A 22,561-nucleotide genomic window follows, 5' to 3' on the forward strand; every position below is an offset into this window, starting at 1 on the left:
AAAAAAGATGCTTCAGTCTCTATATTCAACCTCTGTCACCCAGTTAGACCAGTAGGGAGACATGAAAGCAAAATGAACGTTGAAAAGAATGCAGAAGTACACAGAAACCCCATTTCCACATAAACCACCACTCAGATTTGAAAGGCTAGCTCTGCCACTCATGAATGTGCAAGGGTCACCAGCCAGGCGAAGCTGGAAATATAGCTGCCCAGTCTTCTTGAGGGTTGAAGTCCTCACTATTCTTTATTTCTTAGCCTCCAAATCCTAAACACTGTGAAACTAACACCCTTAGCACCTCTTTCTTCTTTTCCCACATTTAAGCTTTTGTCGAACCTAGTCCGTCTTCCCAAAATACCCCCTAAAGCTGTTCTCTCTGTACCCAAAGCAACTACCCTAACAAAACAAAACAAAACAAACAAACAAACAAAAACAAAACAAAAATTATAATCCACCCCCCAATAGTGCAGCCTCTTGATCATGTCTTTCCTTGTCATCCCAAGTCTCTGGCTTCAAGCCCTTCTAGACCAGCATCTTTTTGTTTCCTTGGGATAAAATTCAACCCTATTAGGCAGTATTTCAGACTCCATTCCCACCCCAGAAGACCCAGGTTCCCTATCCTATCTATGAATCTCTGGTAAACACTTCCCTCATTTGGTCCAGATGCCTGACTACTTGTCTTCCACCTCTCTGAGAAGCAGGACTTCCAGTATCATTTTGTAAAATCTTCGAGCTGCATTTTCTCTCTGCAAGCTTATTTGGTTTGGAAATTCTTCACTTTGAGGAATCCCTCCACTAAGAGTCCCCTGCATGTCCCCTCCACTCCTGGACTTAGCTGCACCTCCCTCAGGTTACCAACTCATAGCAGCAGCCACCCGTGCTAAGTTTCTTATTTATTTCACAGTGGTCCTGTATGAGGCTGTGAAGTCTTTTACGGCCTCTTTCAATGATTGTATGCCTTCAGCACTTAGTACTGTGCCAGGCACCTAGTAGGTCAGTAGGAAGAGATGGACAAATTAGGAATCTGGTGCCCCTTTTGTGGATAGGCTGACTTTAGTAGGTATTGCCTCCAAGCATTGACCATCATATATTCACAGGTGTCTAGGGCTACTCTAGGGTGCTGGCGTGGCGGTCACTCCTGGGAATCACTCCTCAGTATCCTGTGGGTCCTCTGACATCTAGGAAGCAGGAGTCCTGGAAGAAGCAGGGACTTTTAAAGACTGATCAACTTCCCTTTCACTCCCTCCCATAAAACTGTTGGTAACAGTTATTCCTGAGCCAAATAATATTCTGGCCATGGCCATGTTATCAAACTGAAACTCAGTCTGCCTGCCGCCTGCCAAGTAGCTTTCATGGGCAGTTTGTATTTAAAGGAGAGGAAAATGTAAATTCATCAGAGGACTGGAGTGTTGCTGTTTGGCAGTGGGTGGAGAAGCTAGACTCGAAGGAGCAGGGTATGGCTTGTCAGCTCAAAGAATGAGGGGGTGTGTGCCAAATGGGCTCTTTACACAATTGATGTTTCTAGTTTGTACTAAGAATGAATTTCCTCTACCCTCAGACCAAGGGCCTGAGAGCCAACGCCAGTGTTCACCTCAGATTCCCTCTCGCTGCCTGTAAACACAGCAGGAGCACAAGGCCCATGCTTCTTGAATCCCATGGCTTATAGGGAACAGAGATTCTTAGCTTTCCAAACAAGTGACAGATCCTGGCATAGAAGGGCAGAGGCTACTACAGGGGAGAGTCACATACTCCCTCCACAGCTACTAACTGGCAGAATTTTTAAAATTCCACTTAATTGAGTCCTCCAAGGGAGCCAGCAGGATGTGAGATCTGAGTTCAAATGCTGACTCTACCACCCTACCCCTCGACTGAGGGACAAGTTACTGAACCCATCAAGCTTCAGTTTCCCTGTGTGTAACATGAGAAGAAATAACAAAGCCTGCTTCACAATGTGTTGGTGGTAGTAGGGAATAGATGCAGGTTAATCTAGAGAGGTACAGTGAGTGGGCCTATGCCTCAGTAAACAGCAGCCCACAGGAAGGTACAAATAGACTAGCCTGCTTTTAAGGTCATAGCAGTAGAGAGATCTCTGATGCCCCCCTAAAAACACAGGCAACAGATTGAAAGATGGCCCTATGCTGGCTACCTCCCCAAAGTCACAAAAGTGGCACTTATCCATATGAGCTGTGTGGGAACTTCTTAACTTGCCCAAAAAGAAACTGTGTCTAAAAGATGTTTTCTATGTCTCTGGATACATGTCACTGAAGTATTTAGAATATGGTTATAATGTTCAGGTAGTTAAATATTAAACTACACTTAATATTAAAATATTTTTAAAAATGTGAGGTGTATATGGTAGTGCCTGTAATTAATCCCTACATGTGGGAAGTGGAAGCAGAAAGATTAGCAGTTCAAGGTTAGCCTTGACTACACAGTGAGTTTGAGGCAAGCCTCAGGTACATGAAACATGAGACCGTTTCTCAACCACATTATTTTACCTATTTGTTTTTTGATACACTATCTCACTGTGTAGTCCAGATAGGCCTCCCTTGACCTCATAACAGCCCTGCTTCCCTTGACTCCTCACTGTTGAGATTTTTGGTGTGAGCCACAGCATTCACATTTAAATGTACGTAGTTCTATTTATACTTACCTATTCAACATTTCAGTTTTGACATTTATAGTGTTCTTGTCCCACTAAATCATGTTGGAAAGCCTAAATAATAATAATATTGATTTTTAATGTGAGGATTTTTAAGAATGCCAGGCTGGTGTTAACAGACCTTTCCTTCATTCTGGTAGTTCAAACCAAACACCCCCAAAAGAAACCATCACCTCACTGAAGAAAGGCCTACAGCATCTCAATCTTTGCCTATAACTCTGAGTTTGTAGATGATATTGAGACTACTCATCCATACTCATTCACTGTCCCCAGACCCTTCCTGGGCAGGCTGGTAGCAAAGAGTGAAGTTTGCTCTCTAGACAGCTGTCAAGAAATAAGAAGCGCTAATCCTTTCTAGAGTTAATGGGACTTAGAAGGTATTGAATGTGTAGGGAGATAATGTAGTCCCAGGACATAGTGAAAAGCTCTGCAGGAATTTTGCAACTGATGAGAGAAGTAGCCAGTCTTTGAATAGGATCAGGGTCTATGGCAGACACTTGAAGCAGGAGAGGACAAAGGCTAAGTGTTTCATGGACCAAGTAGTACATCTAAAAATGGGTCTCCAGAACTCAGCAGGATTTCCAGGAAGACAAGAAGGAGAAGAGGAGAATCAACAGCATACCCATTTCCTTGCAGGGAAGACAGAGGGTGACTATGTAGTCCTTTCTGCCATGATAGCATAGAGCTGGCTCAGACTACATGAGCTCTGCCATAGATGCAGACTTCCAGGGTTGTACACTATATGGGTGCAGACATAGTGTCTTGTTTCAGGGTTACCTTGAGAAAGAAAAATTGCAGAATCATGTGCCATTAGAGTTTGGCAAACACTCAGAGATTTTCATGCAACCCACTTAGCTTACAGATGGCTCCAGTGACAAGGGAAAGGAAAGCCACACAAGTTACCAGCAGAGCCAGGTCACAAAGCAAATAACAGCACAAGTGATCTTTTTCCAGCCCACCATTACTCATGACATTTGCATGGCTGCTTCATACTGATTCTTTCACATAAACACATTGGGCAGTTCTGTTCTACCAACACATGCAGACATGGAGGGGTTTTGGGGGGAGGGGTGTGTGCTGTGTTATACAAGTAGGTAGGAAGGACATGGTAGATCCAGACTTCCATAGCTCATCCTGTCCCCTGCCATCTGCCTCTGAGTGACTGTGATGTTATAACAACCCTCTCCCATGGTTTGGGTTATTTTTTTCCTCTACCCATTGTCTTTCTTTCCCCTTTGTTTGTTCCCTTTCCACGGTAGGAAAGGCACATAGGGTTGCCTTGATTCCCAAGTTCCCTAGAGACAGTGATTGCAGCAGGGAAATTAGGAGCCATGGTTAATGTATAGCTCTGTGCACGCATGTTAGATCATAAACACTTTCATAAATTGACCACTTGGTTCCCACGATGACTCCTTTAGGCCAAAGACTCCATGCCCCTTCATAGTTGAAGAAACTGAAACACAGGTACATGAATAAACTTTCTCAAGTCCCAGAGCTGGAATATTGCAGAGCTCACATTTGAACTGGTGCAGTTATCACCATCACTATAGCATCCTTTCCTTGTTTCTTTCCTGTAGTGAGCCTGAGTTTTCAGATTTGACATAGGATATGGTTTCTCTTCCACCCAGTAGTTAAAATGATTCTTTAGAACATTTGAGCATGTTGTAGTTCCAATAATATAGTTGTAAACAGCTTCAGCTCTAGGTGGCTTTCTTTGCTAAAGAAATAGGGAGTATAAAGAGAGTGGAACATGACTTTTATAGACATACATGAGCACAAAGAGGAATGCAGTTTGGGTAAAGGATGCACAGTCCTCTTGTTCAAAATTTCACTTTAGCAGGTAAAGTCATGTCTTCTGCTGGGACTTGGCTTGTACATTTGGAACCAAACACACTACCTTGGTTTGGTTCCCTGACAACACCCACAGAACTAGTGCTCTCAGATTGGATGCTCAACTACATTGCTCATCTGTGCTCAAATTAGACAGAGCAGTCAGCAAGGATATCCCCATTGTCAGATGGTCAGTGAGTGCTGAGCACTACAGGAAGTAGCCCTAGCAGAGACTGGAACATCTAGAAGCTCCTGCAAAGCTGCCATTTAGAGGGAACAGAACAAGCAAAGGTGTGAAGTGTGGCAAGCCAGAGATGCATGCAGGGGAATGATGTGTTTACTTGAGTAGAATGAAGGGCACATGTATAGCCAAGAAGTGGGGCTAGAAATCTCTGTGTTCCATATGGACGCTATGGGAGTGCTAGCCCACATGCTTGCCTTCTTCTGAAGGCTAAAGTGTCTTAGCAGGTGGGTGCCATATTTTTAAGGCAGATTTAGCCACAGAAAGTGCCAGATGAACCAAGCAGAAGAAGGAGAGAGAGGGGGAGTCTTGAGAAAGTAAGACCAGTACCTTATGTTCCCACCTTCCACAGTGAGGCCTCTGGGACTTGAAACTCCCTGAGTAGTTTCCAGTTAGCTCTAATACATCCTTTGCTGCAAACCTTGCTCCTCAGCCAACTCTGGCCCATGTAGTGCTGAGGTCTGCAGGCCTTGAGGGGCTGGAGGCCAAATGCATCACAGTCCCAGGCCAAGGATCCAGGAAATTGGGGTCAATTTCCTACTCCCCTGAGGATGCAGCAGAATCATGGGGCTTAGAGCTTGGGGCTCCAAGAGGGAAAGTCCAAGTCCTCTAAAGTCCCATGAAACTGCATAAGCTTGTCACAAGCCCACAACAAGCCACTGAAAGGAGTCCTTTTAGTTTCCACATAACTGCAATCTCAGATGGGCCACATTCTCCCATAGATGGGTCTTCTCTTGTAATGGTGCCCACCTCCTGCTGGCAGAGGACAGACCTCAAGAGGGGCCCCCTTTCTCTTCTCAGTCCTGATTCCATGCAGCTGGTGTGTGTGTGTGTGTGTGTGTGTGTGTGTGTGTGTGTGTGTGTGTATGTGTGTGTGTGTGTGTGTGTGTTTAAAGACAAGGCAGCTTCAGCCCATATCAGCCCTTTCACATTCTGTCTCCTAGATATTCATTGTTTATTTCTTCATTCATTTGTTAAGACATTTATGCCTTTATTTTCTTTTCTGGCCATGCATTCATTTATTTCCTGATTAGTTAAAAAAAATCTACATCCCCATCCCATCTTTAGCTAAGCACTTACAGAGAGGAGAGTGATTACAGAGAGGCCACTGAAGTGGCCTACATTATGGACAGGCTCTGAGGACATAGGAATGAGTCAAAGCAGTATCCAGGCTCCCGCAGAATATCTTGATCTATCTGAAAGTGGTAGTTATCTGCTTGTTCTAGAGTAGAATCCAGTCTCCTGAAGCCAGCATCAGATTCACAGCTGCTTCCCACTGCTCTGCTTTATCTTACCCTCTAGTCTTAACAGAACTACATCTTCCTCAGCTACGGTCACTGCACTCTCCTACATTTGTGCATGAACTTCTCTCTTTCAAGAATGTCCTTCCATTTCTTTTTTGCCTTCTGGGAGCCCCATCAAACTTCTGGTCTGATATGGTTTCACATGTTGAGTGAGTTATAAAGAAAGAGTATATCTTCAAACTGCACTCTCTTACTTACAGAAGAGTGAGGAGTGAACTGTTGTTTACCTTAAAGAACAGAGTACACATAGCCTGCTCTGAACCCTTTTGTGGCCATCATGGCTTGAAGTACCTTGTAAGAGAGAGCTTCTCACCTGGGTTGCTTTCCAGGGTCTAAAAAAGAAAGAAAATGCAGTGCACAGCTACCATTTGTAATGACTGCCCTGCCCGACTCTTATGCTTTATTGTCTGTATACAAGAGTAGATGATGAGTTTTTCAATAGAAACAGCAATAACGTAAAACAAATATAAGGCATAGTTAATCCAATTGGAATTTCCCAAAGACCATTATTCTAGAAATTAGTAAATCTTGGAATTACTCGGTTTGGGAAGACTGGAGCAATCTTCTTTTTTCAAGATGACTGGGATTTAGCTATTAGTAACAATTTATTTTGGAACAATTTTTAAGCCTGTGAGTGAGGAAGTGACACAATGAAATGGCATCTTTCACTCTTAGATGCATGTCCTTTGCACAACTGGAATCTGTCATGTCCTAAGTGTGTTTCTCTGGTGTTCAGGGTCGTGGGAGCAACATCATTCACTGCAGGAAAGATGGCACTTGGAGTGGTTCCTTCCATGTCTGCCGAGAGATGCAAGGCCAGTGCTCAGCCCCAAACCAACTCAACAGTAACCTCAAATTGCAGTGTCCTGATGGCTATGCCATAGGTAAGATGGGTACAGATGGGGAACAGTGGCATATGCACGTCCATCCATGAGCCTAGGCTAGTGCCTGCTACATTTCTGAGCTTATATCCATACGAAACCTGATTCTGTGAGGGACATAGAGAAGAGTGAAACAAACTCTGTCTTCCCACCAATGAACCTCTCTACCTGGTTGCCTTTAGAGAATAAATGGCTTTTTCAACCTTCAGTTTGTATGTGCGTGCATAGCTTCTGGGGTAGATTTAGAGCATATAGAACCTTATTTAAGGGCACCTTATCTCATTAAGATGATTCCCTAATTAACCAAAGTGAAATACATGGAGATATACAGGGAATTGAATGCCCTTACTCAGGGCTACTGTGATTTATAGGAATATTTCCAGGGCTATCTGGCACAGAAGGTCATCTGAACATATACAAAGCCAACATGTTCTTTATGAAGCATGCTGAGAATTGTCACTGGATGCCCAGGAGCAAAAATACCTGTGATATAGATGGTGCCTAGTGACTCTCCATCTCTTTTTAAAGATGAAAACACAGAAAGTCAGAAAGTCAGATAGCAGAATTTGTTGCCATCTAAGCTTAGAGCTACCACCAGCACTCCTCCACATTTTTTGCAGTACTAGCTCCTGCCAGGGTCAAAATACAGCAAGGACCCAGTATGCTCTCTCTGATCAAGATCATACAGAACAATTAAGGGGGGACAGACCAGAAGAATTATGCATAAATGAGGGCTTGTGGTTACATAATTATTCTAAACAGTTGAGGCAACAAGTGTCCGAAACAGTAGCTGCTGTATCCCAAGGCCAACCTTTCCTCTTTTCCATTATTCCTCATAGGTGTGCATGTCTGTGAACATCTATGATAGAACAGTCTAGAGACAGAGGAAAGGATGGGTGGTGGCATTCGTCATTCACCCAATGGGGCTTTTATACAGCCAAAGCAGGAAAGAGAGTAAATGCTTATGAATCCAGTCCTATGTTGCTTTCCAATCCCTTTAAACCCATGTTCTCATGGTAGCCGGGATGTTCATCCTATGGATAGTCCAGAGTTGTACATCAGTGAGTGGGAACCTCTAGTAAGAAAGCAGAAAGAGAAGAGCATATCATGAGAATACTGATGGAAGCAGAGAAAGAAAGGGGGAAATCAATTTGCCCTCCACTATTCCTTACTTTCTAGTGGCTCTCATTTAGCCCCAGGAGGAACCCTACCCAGGAATCCCCTTCCCCTGTGGAAAGGGGATTGTTTATAAACCTTGTATTAGGGCAAGGTAGGGGTCAAACTTGTGGCTGAAGACCCACTTGGAGTCACTCTGACCCTTTCTTGATCTTTCCACATGCATGTGTGCCTATCATGAGCTCCAAGGGAAGTCACTCCTTTCCTGGGAGGAAGAAGCATGAGCCTGATGAAATCAGCACTCTGTGATGATGCCAGTTGTGGCTCATATATCACAACGTTGTAGCTTGATCCTGAATCTGGCACATGAGAGAGGAGCCAGAGCATGAAAGGGCAGAAGCAACAGGGAGAGAAGGAGGGAGAGACGATGTCAGAGAACAACCAGTTGTTCCTCTTTCCATCATGCCTTTTCCTCATTTCTTGGGATAGAATGCCATTGTCTATTATCTAGAGGAAACCTCTTTTTTTTCCCCCAAGGTGATTTTATCATTACAGCTTTGTTTCATCTCTGCTTACTCCAAACTCCTTTAGAATTAGTCTCACAGTAACATAAGGTATGGCACAGAATTTCTCTGACAGCTCAGTGACATCTGTCCCCCTATTCTCACTAGTCATGATTTGTTTTTATCATCTTGTGTCTTCATTTCTTCTTTATTGTGGGTCCTTCACTGGTCTCTTTACTTCCCTAATGCCACTTTTCTATGTGGCTGTAGCTTACCCATCAGCAAGCCTGAAAGTTAGGAGATCATCTGCGTATAAACCTGGGCCTTTTGCATGGCAGCAGAGAAATGTGACTTCCTTGTGCTTTGGCTCCCCTACTTAAGAAAGGGTGGCAAAGACACCTGTCTCAACATGGTGCTGGATTTTCAGGAAAGTGGAATGACAGAAGAAAGCCACCTGGCAGAATCAAAGAGATCTCTTCTTCTGGGCTCAGTGTCTCTAGGTTATGGTGAAGCAGATTGGTTTAAATGTGCAAACCCAGTTGCCCCTTTCTTTTAGACGGAAGAAATATTAATATAGTAACAAGTAGGGCACTGGATAGTGTGTGTGTGTGTGTGTGTGTGTGTGTGTGTGTGTGTGTGTGTGTGTAAAGTGGCTCATTGAAAAGGTTACTTGCTATATAGATTTGGCTCTGAGTAGCTAGTAGGGAGGATTGGACAGACTTTCTGTTGGAGACCACACATGGAAAAGTTAAGCTTTGGGCTGGTCACGGTGGTGATATTTGCTAAATTGATGAGAAACAGGTGAATGGAGCCAAAGGGATGAGTTTACCAAGGGAATCTTCTCTTTTCCACTGCTTGTGTTAATAGCCAAATCAGCTGGGAAAAAGAAAAGAAACAGTGCCTCCTGTGAGCACGGGCACCCCATAGGTGTTTGAAGATGTGGCTGAGCTGTTACTTTACCTTGTGCTTCCCCTTAGGGTCAGAGTGTGCCACCTCGTGCCTGGACCACAACAGCGAGTCCATCATCCTGCCAGTTAACTTGACAGTGCGTGACATTCCCCATTGGATGAACCCCACACGAGTACAGGTGAGTGACTAGGGCCATCTAGCTATGGCTAACAGGGAAAACGACATTGTTGAACTCCTATTATGCCTTTGTTCTACCCAAGTTCATCCTTCTGTGTATAGGATCTCATTTAATCACATCTGTTTTCTAAGGGATACCTTCACAACAATTTTCCATCTATAATTTTTTTTTAGTACACCTCATCAGCTTTTTCCCTAAAAAAACTTGCATTTATTTTTTCACCAGGTACCTAGTATACTAGTGAGAACATTGAGATAAGATCACATAGGCAGGGGACATAGAACTGGATCCTGCTCTACTGTCTGCCTGTGTAGTCTGTACTCTAAAGATATGGTTGCTTCATGTCTCTAGCATCTCCATGTAATGGTACTTTACATTGCCCCAATCTCTTCCATCTTTCTCCAATGCTTTCCTTACTTGTTGGAATGCAATCATCATGGGATATTCAGGACAGGTGACTAGTCAAGCCTAGAATTAGTGGAGTTCATGTTATATTCAGGTACCTGGAGTTGTGCATACATACATCTGAGGATGACTTAAACTTCAGTCAGTACTATGTACTCACAGGATCTATCTAAGGTATCCCAGAAAGAGAGATCAGACATGATGCTTACTCTCAGTACTGACCATTCCAGTACACAAGGCTTTCTGGCTCCTGGACAGATTTTTGTTGATACCCCAGAGTGGAACCCCTACCAAGCTGACCTTAAAGACAACTATTGGTTCATAGTTCCTCTGTGTTACCTGACCAGTCAAGGGCTCCAGAGAAGATTTGGGACCTACTCTCATCTTCTGAGATAGCATGGTTCTGAGGTTCCCATGAATCCCTTTGAGAATGATTCCTCACCTTGGAGAAGCAGGATAGGGCAACAGGATCAGAGGGTGGGCAGGCAAGCCTCACCTGTATCTCTAGTCACTAGCTTTTCTGCCTGGGATTCAGGAGCTGCTTTCTGCCCGCCTACTGCAGATGGAGATCTGGATAGCTTGGTATAACCTGATACAGGGTGTACTGTTTCGCAAATGAGCTGAGAGAAGACTTTGTTCAAGGGCTTACTCAGCACTCTCGCATGAGGACTTGGCCAGACCCATCAGCTATCCAACTACACCAATGTCCACATTTCCTCCTTCCCCTGCCTCTTTCTCTTCTTGCTCTTTCCTGCCTTTACTTCTGTTGTTGACACTTTGTTTTATTTTATCCTGCGTCTCCTTTGAAACATTGTTTCAATTTCTCTCATTTCCCATCTCTTTCATCAGGTTCAGACTCCCCCTTCTATAGTTCCATCATCCCCAATCTGCCTTTCTCTCTGTATCTACACAGTATACCCTTATCACCTAACCTGAGGCTCCTATATCTCAGAGTACCTTTCCCCATTCTTCACCAGATCAATAAGGGGATTGATTCTGTCTGATTCCTCAGTGTGCTTGATATAGCTGAATACATGCAGCAGTAATCACAGATCCTGTTTACCTGTAAGATACCCCAAAAAGCTAAAGGTCTCAGCCTGAGCCCCAGAGTTTACACTAGAGAATCTAAAGATTATATAGTCTGAGGAGCAGGTCAAGGTCACACGGATTTGCACCCTGACCTACTGATCAGGACTCCAGACTGGTAGAATCTCCCACTGCATTCCCACACACTACTTCCCACATGCTCCTTAAACAGAGGAGCGCCTCTCACACAAGAGAATTCCCTGACAAACTCAGTACAGAGGCTTGGCCCACCTCCTACTTAAGTCCTTTTTTACCCAAGTGAATTCTTACCTTTTCCTTTATGAACTCTGGATACTAAAGCATTCAGTAGTAATTCATCATGAAATAAATTCAGGGATTTGAAAGACCGCAAGCTACCCACCTCCTTGAGTTGCCCACCCGCTGCCCGTCATAGTCTCACCCCCCTTCCCTGGTTTGCTTGCCTTTATTGATGCTGGACTACCAGGAGAGCTGTAACGAGGTTCAGACCTCGACCCAGTCTCTGGAGGCCTCATTATACAAGAGAAAAAAAATGTAGGAAAAGTGAGGGGGTAAAGGGCATAGATTGATGACTTCCAGGAATAAGGCAGCAATGCTGGCCTCTGCTGCACCCTTGCCCCCTGAGCAGTGAGAGCTACAGAGGAGGGGGCTAGTGCAGGCATCTCCAGACACAGGAAGGTGTGGGGTGGCTCCTAGGTCTTCTAAGAGGTGGCTTCATGTACCGCTGTGAGGAGGATGGTAGGGAATGTTGCTCTGCTCCCACTTAGCCACCATTGCCCTAGGGTAAGAGTGTGGGACCAGAACTGACATTTAATAGATACCTGCTTTGAGCAGTCATTTCCCATCCATCTCTGCCATGTATCTAGTCTCCCATATACCCATCTACCCTTACACACACACACACACACCCTAAGTACATAAGCATTCCTATGTAGTAATTGGAATTAGACTCCTATTGTTTCAGTGGAATCTCAGAGAAGGATCCCCACTCCATGAAGTTTCAGTTTATTATAGCCACCCCTGCACCTCCTATGGGATGTAGAATAACAACAAAGGCAAGGCATTTATTGATTGCTTGCAAGGGATGTTCTGGCAAATGCTTAATAAGAAGGGCTATACACATGCATATACACATACACATGCAAACATATGAGCTCTGGTTTGTGGAATTTCCCATATCTCTGGTGTAAATACTCCCATCATGGAGGATGTCAAGGCTTCTTGGCTTCTCAGTGCTTATCACTGAATACCAAGTTGGAAAGACATGAGCAGTTGTCACCCTTCAGCTACAGTAAATAGTATATAGGTCCATAATTTTACTTGTGTTAGCAATCTCATCGCAAACATGAGAAAAATAATTAACACAATGTAACACCTTTGTGCTGCATGTTCTGGAGCAAATCCTATTGTTTTTCTCGGCTACAGTTTCCCCATTATTGAAATGAGAGTAAGGCACAGGTCAGGCATTCAAAGCTCCAAACACACATAGCTCCAGGCAAGTGGGGTAGATGGAGAAGCTAGCTGAAAATATTGCCCTGCATGCTATTTTATACAGAGAAACATATTAGTTTGGGTAGCTGGACTGTTTACTGGAAATATTTTAGACACTCAGAAAGATGGACAACTACAACAGAAATTCCTGTATATACAACCCAACTTAGAAGAAAACTTTATTGGTGTACAGAAATTGCCTTCCTTTTCCTTAATATGAAATTTATATACTACTATTAAGCCTGGGGTTTGGTAAGTTATGCCTGTGTAACCACTACCATATCAGAATGTAAAACATTCCAGATAGTCAGGAGACCACCCATACCTTTCCCAAGTGATACCTCTATCACCAAGGCAATCAGTGTTGATGTATTTGTCACTATAGGTTAGTGGTAGTTATTTTTGTGCCTCATATAATTGGGTTCATATAGTATATATGTCTTATGAGTTTCATTCATGAGCACATTTAACTGCTATGATGAAATAGGCCATTTTTAAAAAACAGGTTGTTTCTTTTTCAATAACCCTTCATGCACATACACCATAAATTCTTCAGAGATACAAGTATAGTAGACTCTCCTTCTAATTGAAAAAGTGAGGTGATACAAATTCAATAATAGATGGAAATACCTCTAGCTTGGTACTGGACATGCTGTAGGAAATGCTAGTAATTGTAGGAAAGCATGAAAGACATCAAATCATTGCTATCATCATGTGTATGAAGTGTGTGTGTGTGTGTGTGTGTGTGTGTGTGTGTGTCGAGTTCCTCCATGTATTTGTGAAAGTCGGAAAACAAGCTTGAGAAGCGAGAACCACCTTATTGTACATTCTGTCAGTTTCTCACAGCAGGCATTTTACTCACTAACCTGGTTACAGCGCCCCCACCCCCCAACATGGACATCATGGTTAAAAAGCTATTTGCAGATTGAGGTTGGTTCTCGACAAATATGGCAATGTGGAAATGTGGATACGTGAGGCCACATTTTGTACCTGTGTGCTTGTGTGTGTGTGTGTGTGTGTGTGTGTGTGTGTGTGTGTGTGTGTGATAAATATGAAGTTTTGTTAATGTCAAAATATCTTTTTGCTTTGAATAATTTCAATTCTCTAAAATACTAGTATGCCAAAGCAAACATTTCTGTGGCTTGTGTAGCCTGGAAGCTGCTGGCTTACAACCTTTGGATGAGAGAGCCTATTCCAGACAGGGTATGTAGAATTATGGAAGATTCTCCCCTTCCTGATGAAGGTCTCCAGAATACACCACCCCTTGCTAAGGTTACCAGGAGTGTCCCATAGTAGAGGGTATTATTCTAGCAACATAAACATCTAATTATTCCAGATGACTGAGATTTGGGCTTTTACAATTACTTCTAGAAAAAGAATGGAGGGAAGGAAGAGATAAATAGAAAAAAAGGAAAAGAAAATAAGCATGTCCATGTATGGATGAAGTATGTATTATATAGTTTGCTATTGCTCTTTCATATTATCTCCATCACTTTGTCATATCACAGCCCAGTGAGGTAAATGGTGTTCCCAGGTGAAACAGCTGTTCCACAGCTTTTCTACATTTCCAAACCTTGGTTTTCCCATCAGTCAAAAAAGAAGATACTTTATAATATAATTTCAGGGGCTTGAAGAGTGGAGGGTTGGAAGCCTACACCTTGAAATAATACAAAGATAGGTTTACTTGTTGGTGATCACTTCCTGTGTATGTGATTGGAACAACTTGTTGATTTTCATATTGCTTCAGTTTCCAGAGTCAAAATCGTTCTCTCTGAGTTCTGATGAGGTGTCAGTGAGGTACTGTAGGCACTGTTCTTAGAGAATATTTGCTTAAGGGAAGATTTTGTGCTGAGGACAAGGATGATGGTGGTGGTAGTGCTGTTGACTGAGTTGATAGTGACTCCTCTAATATTTTGGTGGTGATTACGATGGTGGTGATAGTAGTGATGCTGCAAGGATGAAGACTGATTGCTAGTGATGTTGGGGAGTTGTGTGATTCACTTTTTGCTACTGTGAAAAAACATTTGAGCAAACTTATAGGAGAAAGTGTTTATTTCTTGCTGGTAGCTTTTAAGGCTTCAGTCCACAACAACTTAACCATAGAGCTTCAGGAACCCTTGGGTGATGAAGTCAAATGTCATGATGAGGACTTCTGATATTTCAGAGCTGCTTATATCATAGCAGACCGGAGGCAGAGAGAAACAGGGGAGGGAATCAGGGATAAGATATAGATTCTTTAAAGTTGTGGCCTAATTTCTACTTCCTCAAGTCAGGACTTACATGTAAAGTTTCTACTACCTCCCAAGAGTCTAGTAAATTATAAATTTATCAACACATAGTTCATTGAATATATCAGATCCTTCCTGACCCAATCAAGCCCTAAAACCCAATCAGCTCCTAAGCAAGACTTAAACCTATGAACTTCTGATGGTGACTTCTCTGGTTCTGCTGGTGTTATGAGGATGGTAATTACAGTCGTAAAGAGAAGATAGCCCAGTCTTCCTCCATCCTAAAGCAGAAAATGAAAGCTCTCTTGCAGGACCTTTTATGAATAACTCTGGCTGGGCCTGATGTCTCATTGACATTAAGAACAAGGCTGACATTTGAAGGACCCCATAGGATCTCCCAATGCATGGTGCACTCAGCCTACCCTCTCCTTTAGCTCTCACTGCCAGTCTCCTTTCTTGGTTTCCCTAGCACACAGAGAGGTCCTGTGGCAAACAGGTGGGGTATGCAGCCTGGAGTAGCAGTGGAAAGTCCAAATCCTAGGAAAGACAAATAGGCTCATGCAGATAGCACAAAAGTCCCTTTTCTGAACTCACATCAAAGAAACCTCAACCAACCGACAGAACCTTATGCAACCACACCAATACACTCTTACAGAAGGATGAAATTACATCTCAAATAAAGAGGGCAGCATGGTTATCAAGTCCCTGGTGGATCCTAACATGGCTATTTTCTTTTTCTTGAAGCTTTACTAAATACTTTCCAAGAGTTGTGAACAAACACTTGGACTCATAGAAGAAAGTCTTATTAAAGTTCCTCAGAGAAGTAAAGCAGGTGGGGCTTGTCCACTTTGGCCCCATGACTGGGCTGCAGAGGCAGAAATGAATGTGGAGCATACAGACATCACTTCATATGTTCTTCAGTTGGGCACCATGCTTGACTCTGAAGAATACAGAGATATCTGAAAGTGGGACACATTCTCAGGACGTTTAAGTGTGTTGTCTAGGAAGCCATTCTTAGTATTTGTTCATCTCAATGTGTCATCATAGCAAAGTTATATTTTCTTAGGACACATTTCACATAAATTTTACCAGTAGTTCAAGCTAAAATTTTACTCATGCATGTTTCACTTCAAATTCCATGGCGGCCCTAGTGTTGCAGCATAGATCTTTCCAACATTTGGAAAGTTGAGGCAGGAGTGTCTCAAGCTTGAGCCAGCCTGGGCTACACAATAAAACCCTTTCTCAAAAAAGAGGGATGGGTAAGGCAAAAATCCCATGACTTCACATATCAACAGAGGTGAGATAGTAGCTACATTATGCGTTTTGAACAAGATACTAGTTTTAACTCAGACTATGCCAACTAGACACTGTGACTGACATCACTGACATCACATTCTGATACTCAAGAAGTAAGGAAGACAAGTGGAGAAATTATTGTCCAGTGGAAAAGGAAGTTCTCTACTATGAGATGGATCCATTCCTTCATTAAAAACAAAATGAAACTAAGATATTTACTCAGAAATCTATGAGTGTCAGGCTCTGTCCCAGGCAAGGATATCCAATTTGTGAACCTGAAGTGCTGTAGAACATAGAAGTTACCTTACTTAGTCTTAGACTGGGGTCATGTGACTTCCTCTGTTAGAATCGTGCCAAGAAACTAATTACACTTTGGCTCTCATGTAAGTCTGCCCTCAGGGAGAGAATAGAATGGTCACATGCATTTCCCACTTTCTGGCCCATGTGACTGTTCATTTCTTAATTAAATTAATCAACTGGCACTCATCCAGGAGAGCAATCCCTGCCCATACATATAACTTCCATATTTTCATGGCTGGTCCAAGTCATAGCTACCTTTAGCTCCATAAACAAGCATATATTTCATTTTCTTAAAGAAACAATTGTAATGGTACATGAAAAGAGAGGCTTCTATGGGAAATTTTAAAAGGGGGCATTTAGGATTTAATTATTATTCCATTCTGGATACTATGTCATCTTTTTGGTTTTCTCTATCTTTAATTGTTCACCTATGTCATGAAATATTGTGACATTGGATTTTATGTAATAAGCTAACAAATCATTTCTGGAATAATCAGTGTTGATTCTACCACTTAACAGGTATGGACTTTAGGAAATTTATGCTACTATGACACAAGGTTAATGCCTACCTCACAGCTTGGTAACAAGAAAAAAAATAAGATGATACACAATGTAACTAATGCCAAGAATGTACTCAATATATTTTAAAGGTTATTATCATCATTGAAGTTATTAGTGCTAAAACAAGACACCATGTGTGCGCACACACACATATGTGTGGACATGTATGTCCATATGTGTATGTTCATATGTGTGTGTGTGCATGTGCACGTATGTATTTGAATGTGATTGTATTCTGTCTGATGTGACTGTGAGAAGCACCACTGAAGAAATGAGGTGTATGTAGAGATATTTAGGGGACAGGTAAAGATTCTTCAGATGCCAAAATGGGATAGGTATTTCAGTGAAAAGCACCCTTTCTCTGTGAAACTAAAGTGTGTTCAGCTTCAGGAATTTGTCAGTAGAACATTATAGCAAGAAGATTCTTTGACTGTCTAAAGCTTCACAGAGGCCCCCTCATTCCTGAATTAACCCATTGTTCTCAGATAATTATATAATACAGCAGCACCATTGGAGACACTTACTCTTCAGATATAGAATCACAGTCTCGTACTCAGATATTTGGATTTATTAGATTTCAACATAGAGTAGACAAATCTATCTACTTAAGAAGAGATATATCCTACAAGTTCCAATAAAAAATGATCCTCAGGTTGTGGGAGAAGGAGCCTATACTGGGAGAAGTCTTATTCTTTACTTTTCTCTAATATCTCTACTATAGCCACAAATGTACACACACATGCATACACACACGAGAGAGATAGAGATAGATAGATAGAGAGAGAGAGAGAGAGAGAGAGAGAGAGAGAGAGAGAGAGAGAGAGAGAGGCAGAGACAGAAGTCCTTCTTTTCCTACCTTGTCCCCAGTGAGCCAAAGGTCAAACAGGAATTTTCTGAAAGGCTTTTTTGCTTGTGTTTCCTTCCTCATGAGTCTGTTTCTCCTTAACCCTTATTCCTGCCACAGCAATAAAGAACCATTACACATACGGTGAATACAAATATTATTTTAATCTCAGGGCTCCTGTTATTGCAAGTACCTGGGCAACTTCTTCATGTAAATACCAGGGTGAGGTCAGGATTTGGATAGCCCAAAAGAGGTGAGGTGGACTAATGTGCTGCCAACAAAAAGTTGGTTCCCTCCCAATCCCAAACCCACCTGATCCCTTTCTCCATCTCTCTGCAGAGAATTGTCTGCACTGCTGGTCTCCAGTGGTATCCCCACCCCGCTCTGATCCACTGTGTCAAAGGCTGTGAGGTGAGTCACAAGAAGAGATGTCTCAGCTCAGAAGAAGTACTTATGGTGTTGTTGTGATTTTGATGGTTACAATTTACTATACCTACTAAGCAGTGTGTACATGTATTGGTACATTTGTTAGGAATGAAACAGAAATATTATATTCTACAGATGAAAGAATCTGGATAGAGAGGTATGAAGAAGCATACTCAAAAACCAAAGTGAGTATATAACAGTTCTGAGAGTTCAAGGCAAGCTTTTCTTTCTGCAAAGCCTAGAGACAAATATTATTAGAACATAGGAGATAGGAAGATAGTTAATCAGAAATGTGATTAATATGCAAGCTTGAGGACATGAGTTCAGATCCAGCCCTCACACAAAACAAAATATCAGGCAATGTGGTATATACTTTTAATCGTAGCATCAGGGAGGGAGACCCAGGAGCATTCTTGAAGCCAACCAGTCAAACATTACAGTGAACTTGAGATTACTAAGAGACTGTGGCTCAAAAAATAAGGTATAGAAGAATTGAAAAATATATGTGTCATATCACATCAGTGTCAGGCTTTCATGCACAAGTATACACATGCCAAGTCCCTCACAACATGTGCATTTGTGTATAAGGCAAATAAGAGACAGAAACCCTATTTATGTAACATAAATAATATAGCAGGTACATCATTTAGCTGTAATGCCACATGTGGTCATCTTTATTTTAATTTTCATTTCCTTAATGACCCTTGCTTCTAGGTGAATTCTGTCTGTTTCCACATCTTACTCATTTACAAATCCTTCAGTACTAGAAATAATCTGGAAATGTTTCTGAACCTTTGTGTTTAAGTAGACGATCCTTTCTGACCCTGAAAGTTGTTGACTTCCCTGTTAGGCCATTTCTTGGCCTTGGAATCATGGAGTTAGCTCTATCAGTGACAGTTTGGAGATGGGGTCAGTAGGCAAGTTCTTGGGATGCAGCTGTGTTATCAAAAAAAGGCTTGCATGGAAACCAAAGTTATTTCTTTGCATCAGTCTGGCACTTCCTTGATACTTCCGAGAGGATACAACACATTGTCCCTAACAAATGTATAGAAACAAGTGCCTTCATTCTTCTCAGATGGAGCTGAAAAGGAGTCTCACAACCACTCCCAAATGAGTATCAAAGTTCTGTTGTCTCAGACTTCAGGTAGAAGTCCTTGATAATGTCCTAGAAAAATCTGTGTGAACTGGAAATGTTCTTGAAATAAAGAGATCATCTAAACCAAATCATTCTTTAAAAGATGGGGAAACAGAATATTCCTAACATGACTTACCTCTATCTGACTGCTACATGAACAGGAAAATTAGAGTCAGAGATGGATAGACTGTTATATGTTTTCATGGCATGAGAGCCACAGAGTCGAAACATGAGCCCAGATGTTCTGTCTCCTAGTCTGCTGTTTTTTTGTTCCTTTCTATCTATCAACTGCTCATAGCCATTTCTTGTAAGTGTCACAAGATATTAGGGGCCATACTTTTTTTCGTTCTGTGGCTAGAAGTCATATATGTATTTTTCAGGGTAGGCAGCATGGTAGTCTTCAAGAACTCCCATTCCTTCAGGCTTCTTCCAGAATGACAAAATATGGCCATGGCCTTGCCACCATTGTTTCTTTTCATGTCTCTGAATCAATGCTGTGTTTGTAGGAAAGCCATCTTTAGTTACCTGAGCATTCATAATGCTGAGCTGGCAGTCTGGCCACTCAGTGTAACAGCAGAATTTGATCCCTCCCTTGACTCAGCACTAAGCCAAAAGACCCTTTATCACTGCTGGCCACTGAACCCTGACAATGATGCTTATCACCCTTACCCCACATCTTCTTCTGTCCTTCTCAGAGTAGAGCTAATACTCTGTGTCTTATTGAAGATAAAAGGATGTTCAGAAGAGAAATGAATGCTGGGACCAGGAGTGAGATATTAAACCTTAAGTGTCTAGAGTAAGTGAAGACACAGACAGGACCTCTGGGTATCTTCCTTTGGCTCACAACTATGTCCAATTCAATATTACACTCATTTATTCAAAGCCTCTTTGAGGTAATTATATGGGCAGCCACTGTTCAAAGTTCTAGGTATACACAGCTTCATGCAACTTAAAATAGCAGCTATGTCAGCTATGACAGCAAGCCACCTGTGATCTTTTGTCCCCCATATATTCACTCAACATACACCATCCCAATAACCATTTTGCTAAGTACTTATTGATCATATAATTGATACATTTTTGTGTGAGTTGCCAGACATTTTGTAGGAAATTTGGGGTATGAAACCAGAAGACATATGTCTAATCTGTTGAAAACTTACAGTGATAATAAAGAATACAAAGATGAAAAATCTAACATTATGGACCAAACTATATATAAAATGAGTATAAAAGGGTGTGGAAGCATAGGGCATTCAGAGGCCACTAGAACAAGCACAAGAGTGGGTAAAGATGATTTTGGAATTATATTCTGAAGGATGGATATTTTTGTCTGAATGAATTGTTATTCAAAGTACTAACTGGATGTAGGGTAAAGCTCTATACAGCAATCTTTTCCATGTTGTTTCCTATCTCTAAGAGTTTTCTCTCTTATTCCACCTAATTAACTCTTATTTATTATTGTGATCTCTATTTAAATGTCATTTCCTTGTTCTGGCAGCATGTGTATAGTAGAGGATTGAAAATTTGAGCATCAGTGGGAGGAGAGGCCCTTGGCCCTGTGAAGGTTCTGTGCCCCAGTGTAGGGGAATGCCAGGGCCAATAAGTGGGAGATGGTGGGATGGCAAGCAGGAGGAGGGGGGAGGCAATGGGGTTTGTTCTTGTTGTTTTTTGTTTTTTGTTTTTTTGGAGGGGAAACTGGGAAAGGAGAAATCATATGACATGTAAATAAAGAAAATAACTAATACAAAATGAAAAAATGAAAAAAATAAAAAATAAAAAATAAATAAAGAAAAAATAAATATCATTTTCTCCAGGACATTTTCACTGAGCAACCTCAAACAAGTTCAGAAGCTTTTCTATAATAGCACCAAGTGACTATTTGTTTAAAGACCCTTTCTTTCATAAAGTACACTATCTGGGTGGGTAGGGTAGATGGATAGATGGAAGTGGATGAATGGATGAATGGATGAATGGATGGGTAGGTGGATGGATGGATCAGCAGAATACCAACTCTTCCTTTTCCAATCCAGTTTGATTTATTATATGAAAGGGACTGTGATGTCCACAGATTATCTGCAGAAGAATTCAAATGGAAAGGGGCTTAAGCTTTGTTGTTGAATATGAATATAACAATGTGTTTGCTGTGAAAGTTACATGGCAGAGTTATTCCTCAACTTGAAGTCATGTGTGTGTGTGTGAATGTGTATATGTATGCTCATATATATATATATATATACATATATATGTATATATATGAGCTTAGCACTATTCTTAGCTCCATCTTACTAAGATCTGTCTTACACTCTAAATAGGAAATAATGAAACACAAATTTAACATACAGAGTTGCAGGCCCAAAGGCTGGATGAGTGAGAATATGGAGAACATATGCAAAAGCTACTCATGAAACACGGATTAGATTCTTGTGAACTTGGTTCTCCTTAGAGCCAGCCATGATAGGAAGGAACAGTGGTCACAGGTGAATCAATGGCAGTGTGATGGGATGAGTCAGTCTCAGACAAGTGATGCCCATGTTTCTTACACTATTAACTTGAATCTACATGGTTGTGAGACATAGATGAATTGAATACTGCTCATGTTTTTAGGGGCTTACAGTCTCCTACCATGATAAACACTTAAACAGACACATAATATACTATGTTGATGATCCAAATGGGGAAGTTCTCTCTTCCTCTCTCTCTCTCTCTCTCTCTCTCTCTCTCTCTCTCTCTCTCTCTCATTTGTAGAATTCATTGAAATTTATAGAACTCATTGAAGAAAATAATTCACTGTACATTATAGAATGGGTAGGGGAATTGGGGAAACAGAAAAATTTAGATCATGATTATTATTATTTTTTGCCATATGATTTTGACCCAGTTACTTTGTTACCCCTACTCTCCAGGTGTTGTTATATGAAGTGGGGATAGTCATGGGGACCTCATATGTTTCAGAAAAATGTAATAAAGGCTTAAGACCCTGAGTAGATCTGTATTTCTCTTAGAGAGGCCACTATTAATACACACATTCTTGAGCCTAATCCCTATGAATCCTTAACTTTTATGTTTATAATTCTGATAGTTTACATCCATATTTCTAATTTGTCTGTATATTATTTATTTATTTATTTGTTACATATTTTCTGTATTTACATGCCAAATGATATCTCCTTTCCAGGTTTCCCCTCCAAA

At 41.6% G+C, this 22,561-nt stretch overlaps 1 protein-coding gene across 1 annotated transcript in view; it reads left to right on the forward strand.

Moving 5' to 3' along the window:
* The window catches only part of Pappa (pappalysin 1), a 228,720-nt gene that overhangs the window by 188,183 nt on the left and 17,976 nt on the right, over positions 1-22,561 (forward strand). The window contains exons 18-20 of the mRNA XM_031377655.1: positions 6,771-6,918; positions 9,512-9,621; positions 18,151-18,222. Of these exons, the coding sequence (XP_031233515.1) occupies positions 6,771-6,918; positions 9,512-9,621; positions 18,151-18,222 (330 nt within the window). The remainder of the gene's footprint in view (positions 1-6,770; positions 6,919-9,511; positions 9,622-18,150; positions 18,223-22,561) is intronic.

The sequence above is a fragment of the Mastomys coucha genome, unplaced genomic scaffold, assembly GCF_008632895.1.
Source record: "Mastomys coucha isolate ucsf_1 unplaced genomic scaffold, UCSF_Mcou_1 pScaffold18, whole genome shotgun sequence".
Classification (NCBI taxonomy): domain Eukaryota; kingdom Metazoa; phylum Chordata; class Mammalia; order Rodentia; family Muridae; genus Mastomys; species Mastomys coucha.